Source organism: Aotus nancymaae, unplaced genomic scaffold (genome assembly GCF_030222135.1).
Source record: "Aotus nancymaae isolate 86718 unplaced genomic scaffold, 86718_ANA_hifiasm-v0.15.2.pri h1tg000004l, whole genome shotgun sequence".
NCBI lineage: Eukaryota > Metazoa > Chordata > Mammalia > Primates > Aotidae > Aotus > Aotus nancymaae.
In genome coordinates this window covers 10,237,302-10,243,301 of record NW_026988415.1, presented here as the reverse complement: position 1 = coordinate 10,243,301, position 6,000 = coordinate 10,237,302, and the positions used below count along the sequence as shown (strand labels likewise).

Below are 6,000 nucleotides of genomic sequence, written 5' to 3'. Positions count from 1 at the left end.
ACAGAATGTGATCTGTAGCCATTACAAAGCCCAGATGTAATGGCTAAAACACCTGAGCCAAAGGTAAACTACAAAGAACATGCAAATTCATAGCATGTCATTTTTTCAAAGCATCTTTAACTCACCAAAGGTTAATATTCCTTTCAGTGAGCTTTACAGGCACTGCTGAAGCAATGAAAATGAAAGCCATTGCTGTGATATTTCTGCTTTTGCAGACTGTATAACAAAGATACAGATAAAGCAGAACATTTGATTAGCTATCTATGTGCCCCAGCTGGAGATCATCACAGGCTTTGCAAACACCCCTACCATTGACCTTCAGCATCCCCATGGAGAAGCTGAATGACATCTCCATTTCTAATCAGGAGGTCTTCTGAGCGTCTCTTCCTGCAGTCTGCCAGGGCTCTATATTTGCCTGGAGACTGTAAAGTTGTCTTAAAAAATTATATTACAAACTTGATTGCAAAACCACTTGCATAACTGCCTGCTCTGCGACATGAAGAATTTACTCTTCAGTTCTCTGGTAAATGTGGTAGCTGCAGCAGGTTTGCAGGAACAGACAGACATGGAGCAGTTTGTGATGGAGAAAAGGGAAGGCAGAACTTAAGTTTATTTAACCTGAAGAATTAATTTTTATTTGAAAAAAAGAATTACAACATGAAATATACAGAAAATAGCAGAGCACAACTAATTTAAGTTACATTAATTATAAGCAGAAATCCAGAAAAGAATCAAACATGAAAATATTAACTTTTAAATACGGCTATTTGTAAACTACTCTTATGAAAATTTATCTGGGCACATACAGACAGTAGCCCTAAACGAAATTTACTCATGCCCCAAAAAGAATTTCTGGGCTTTGTATTCTTTCACACAGGTTAAAATAATGGACACAAAAGCTGTGGGTCCAATGAAAGCCTATTAAATCATAATGTTGTGCTTTACTTGACCTTAGCCATTTTGCAGCAGTAATTTTAACTTAATTCATTAATAAACAAAATAATCCAAGGCACACTGATTGCATTTGGTTACAAAGTAGAGAAGAAATAATTTTCAAGTCCCAAAGTATTCTGAGATGAGAATCTTTGCAGCACAATATCTGACACATTAAATACATGATTTTAAAAAGAGAGCATACCATAATTAAAAGCTTTATAAAATGAAAGAAAAGAAGTATGTGCTGTGGATTCTTTGCGTGTCCATTAACTTGAAAACAACATCTACATCATTTGAGTTGAACGTCTTTTGAGTAGTATTTTTCCAAACGAGCTGAGAAGCAAGCAGGAAAGAGCTATTTGCCATTTGACATAGTAGCTTCATCAAAATAGGAGAGCCATCTCTGACACGGGTCTCTACAAGGGAAGCAGCACCCATTATTGCTCCGTTTACAACTTGATAAAGTGAGGCCAAAAGAGCAGCTCATTCCAACTTCTTTTTTGTATTGTATTGCTCTTTTGTATGTTTTCTTTAGTAGCACAATTCAGAGAATTATTGGACAAAGAGAGAAAAACTAATAGGTTTTTCTATATTCCCATACTCTGTGATTAAAGCATTCTTCAATTTTGCATATTTAATCTTCTGATACCATAGCTAGAAAAAAAATGCTTACTTAAAACTGAGCTCTTGACAATACCTTCATAGATCATCTGCAGCAAATGGTTAAACACAAACTGGCTTCCTCTGACTTTTTGCTCGCATTTAACAACTATTCCTATTCATTCCATCCTCAGCTAATATAATTAAAGAAATTGAACTTATTTTTGTTATTAGTCTAAGCCTGAGATTCCCAAAGTGTGGGAGACAAAGTGTTGTGGGTTCCTGAGACCCTTTCAAGGGGTCTGCAAGGTCAACCTACATTGAGACACTATTTGCCTTTTTCACTCCCATCCTCTCACAAGTACACAGTGGAGTTTTCTGGAGGATACTAGGTGTGTGGTAGCACAACAAATTGAATGCAAACGCGGACATGAGAATTCGCCTTTTACTGAGCCAGAAGTTAAAGTGATTTACAAAAGTATTTATTTTGTAAGTATTTAAGTATTTAAATCAGTCTTCTCACTGAGTTTTATTTTGAAAAATGCAACTTTTTAATAAAAATGTTATTTATATAAACTTACAATGGGTTTATTAATATTTTTAAATAGTGATTAAATTTTTTTTATTTCTTAGTTTTAATTTATCACATGATAAATATCTATAGATGTAACCTATACACCATGGAATACTCTGCAGCCATAAAAACAAATGAAATCATGTCCTTTGCAGCAACATAGATGCAGCTGGAAACCATTATCCTAAGCAGATTAACACAGGAACGGAAAACCAAATACCATGTGTTTTCACTTATAAGTGGGAGCTAAGCATCGGGTACACGTGAACACAAAGATGGGAACAGTGAACACTGGGGACTACTAGAAGGAGGAAAGACGGTTGGCAGAAGGGCTGAAAAACTGCCTGTTGGTTACTATGCTCACTACCTGGGTGACAAGACCATTCATACTCCAAATCTCAGCATCATGCAGTACTCCCATGTAACAAAACCTTACACGTGTACCTCCTGGATCTAAAATAAAAGTTGAAATTATTTTTTTAAAAAAGATATAACCTACATGAACAAGAGTTCTTTGGGTTTCTCAATTTTTAAGGCTTCCTTCATTAAAAAGAGAACTGCAGGTATAGATAATTAACTCTGGACAAATCTCTTACCAGCTTTAAGCCTCAGTTTCCTCCTCTTTAAATTGAAGGTAATAAAGCCTGCTCTTTTTCATACTAATACTGTGAATATTAATTGAGAAGTCATTTGGGAAACTGTAAGCTATCATACAAATATGTATTATGGTCATCATATTATTAATATAAACAATATCTACTTTTTTAAAGACTGTATTTCAGAGTCAATGCTGTACAGCTTTGTGATTACCCATGCCATTACCCTCTTATACTAACAGTACAACAGCCAAATGGAATTGGTTTCTCTGAAGGGCACTAAGGAGCACTCTACCTCCAAGCATCACTCCTACCCTCCAAGTTGGTGACTTTAGAAAAGCAAGGATTTACCCCCAAACAGTCCTACCTCCTCTTTAATAACCCACTAGTATCCTACCAACTTGAAAACTATGTCTTCTATAAGCACTTTGACCCTAAAGCAACCTCCTTTAATTTTACAGGGTGCTCCCTTGCGCTAATATGCTGAGATTTTATATCAGTAGTGCATTTTTGAGAACACACTAAAATATATCCCCCAGATGTTTTTAAATAGTTTTTAATGTGTAATGCTTATACCCTATATTTTTTAATCTGGAATCCAAACTGGTTTTTAAGTATATTTTAAGCTCCTTTTGTTCTATGATTTTATTTCACATGCCTGGATGGAAAACACAGTGGTGGAGCTCTACTAAAGATAAAACTGGTCAATTTATAGAGATTTTGAAAGATTGACTATTTGTTTCATCAACTTCAGTAGAAGTTCTATGTATAGGTCAAATGGGTTCTACTTAAAGAGAAAAGCGTTTCCTGATGTTCATAATAAGAGTTATTTCAACTATTTTGGCCATGGCATACTCCTAATGGCCTCAAGGATGCTGACAAAAGATTGCCCCTATGTGCTCCACCTAGATTTTGTCAGTACAACTGCCTCAAGAATTTTAATTTAATATATTATTACTAACCATGATGGGCCTATCTTCTTCTTCATTTTCACCACAAGTAGAGTGGAAATAGTTGCTTGACCATTCCTCAGGCTCTTCAGAGATTTCTGCAGATTGTGACACCTCAGTCCAAACTATAAGAAAAGTGTGGAATGTGCCAGTTACTTAATGGTGCTAATTTACCACAAGGTGAGAAGTGAAACTAGCTGTAATGCTTTAAAAAGTTGAATTTTTAAAAATTGGATTAACCACTCTAATGAAGCAGCAAATTAACAGAATCTCATCCTGGCCACATTAAAGTATTCATGCAACCTTGGAAAAGTTATTGTCAACTTTTTCTAACTTGGTTTCCTCACCTGTCAAAGGAAGGCATTAGTACTAAGCTCTCTCCTTACTTCTTTGGGGGCCACAGCATAGATGACCTGAGGGTAGTGACCTTTAAATGGATAACTGGAAACTCAACAAGGCTATCATTACCTTTTCCTCCTCAACCAGTAGAGAACTCTTCCATAATTAAGGATCATCATATTAAAGTATTGAGTATCAGGCACTCCGTTAAGCATTTCTCCAAAGAAGTCTATGCTGTTGATTCTGGAGTTGTTTAGGTGATCCTCATGCGTGCTTCTATAGCACTTTGTATTTCCCTGCTGTAACACTCACCCAATTTACTTTTAATTGCTTGTTTAACTACCTTTCTATTCTCCTAGCTTCATGAGGATGGCAGCTGAGTGTGTCCTAATTAGACTATATGCCTAGCACTTTGCATAACTCCTGGAATGCAGATCATGCTATGTCAATATTTGTTGAATTAAATAAAGTATTTAAAATCACTTCAAATAAAACCATTCACAGAGGAAGAATAAATATTCCAGCTGTTAATGACTCTTCTCTGTTCATTAAACCAAGGGTAAGTGAAATACGCATTCCTTGAAGCCAGTATATATGTTTTATTCATCACTATAGCCTTTATAGCAGGGGTTCCCAAACTTGAACTCACATCAGAATCACAGAGAGTGCCTGTTAAAACTCAAGTGGCTGGGCCTTGCTCCTAGAGTTTCTGATCCACAAGGTCTGGGTGGAGCAAGAGTATTTATCTTCTGTAAAAGTTTCCAGGTGATGCAGATGCTACTGGTCCAGGGACCACACTTTGACAACCAATACTCTCCAGTGCCCATCGGAGTGTCTTGCATATGCAAGACATGAGAGCCTTATAAAAACTGGTTAACTGTATTTTGTTTATACAAAAATACCAGATGGATAGATTTCCAAATTAACAGTGGAAGGTAAAAATTTGCATAGCCACAAATCTTGTCTTAGGATGACCATGACACATACCTGTATTTGCTTCTGCCTGAACTGACACAATTGCCTCACAGACCTCCACCACAGTGTTGGGGTGTTCCAATTCAGTTTTCTCAACACTTATAAAAGCTCCCTGTTGCTTTCTGAAATAGTGATGTATAAAACTAAGTGAGCTTTTGTACAGTCTAAAAGTAAAAAGAAATTTAAAGTGGTACTTCTTCCATTGACCCCAAGTGTTAAGAACATGCTGAGAATCCATCCAAACAGCCAACACTCCCTATTTAAATCTGTGTGACAATAGGTTATAATATACAAATGCTTAAATCTCAGATCCAAGCCAGCAGATTCTCTATTATGTAAGGAGAAAAACTATTCCCTTCTAGGCCTAAGGTAGGTGTATTGTATACAATCCCTGTTGCTCTGAGGACTTGTAACATTAATGAATTAGGTTAGTTGTATATAAATGAAGATGAAATCTTCAACTGATTCATATTCTTATGTACCAGCTACTATTAAGTCAATTACTGCATAAAACCTAAAGAAGTTACTTTTATAATGTACTATAAAAGATTGAGTTTTTTGGCTGGGTGCGGTGGCTGATGCCTGTAATCCCAGCACTTTGGGAGGCTGAGGCAGGTGGATCATGAGGTCAGGAGTTCAAGACCAGCCTGGCCAAGATCGTGAAACCCCATCTCTACTAAAAATACCCAAAAAATTAGCCAGGTGTAGTGATGGGTGCCTATAATCCCAGCTACTCGGGAGGCTGAGGCAGAGAATTGCTTGAACCCGGGAGGCGGAGGTTGCAGTAAGCTGAGATCGCACCACTGCACTCCAGCCTGGTGACAGAGCAAGATTCCATCTCAAAAAAAAAAAAAAAGAAAAGAAAAAAAAATACTGAGTTTTTTGAACTCTGAAAGATAAAGACTTTCTCTGTGACTTTTAAATGGTTCTCCTAAATCTCCATGTGAACCACCATCACATTTCATCTGATTTTAGCTACCTCAGAAAGATGACATGCAGCAAAGGAAAAAATAGTATTTCTAATAAGTCA

At 36.6% G+C, this 6,000-nt stretch overlaps 1 protein-coding gene across 5 annotated transcripts in view; it reads right to left on the bottom strand.

Moving 5' to 3' along the window:
* Positions 1–603: 603 nt before the first annotated feature.
* The window catches only part of MCF2 (MCF.2 cell line derived transforming sequence), a 135,415-nt gene continuing 130,018 nt past the window's right edge, over positions 604–6,000 (bottom strand). For 3 of the 5 annotated variants that reach the window (XM_012469898.3, XM_012469899.3, XM_012469900.3), the window contains 3 exons: positions 4,983–5,092; positions 3,669–3,781; positions 604–1,352 (listed from right to left, as the gene is read on the bottom strand). In XM_012469898.3, the coding sequence (XP_012325321.1) occupies positions 1,320–1,352; positions 3,669–3,781; positions 4,983–5,092 (256 nt within the window). In that variant the 3' untranslated portion in view covers positions 604–1,319. The remainder of the gene's footprint in view (positions 1,353–3,668; positions 3,782–4,982; positions 5,093–6,000) is intronic. The other 2 variants (XM_012469901.3, XM_064360860.1) reach the window with 1 other exon arrangement.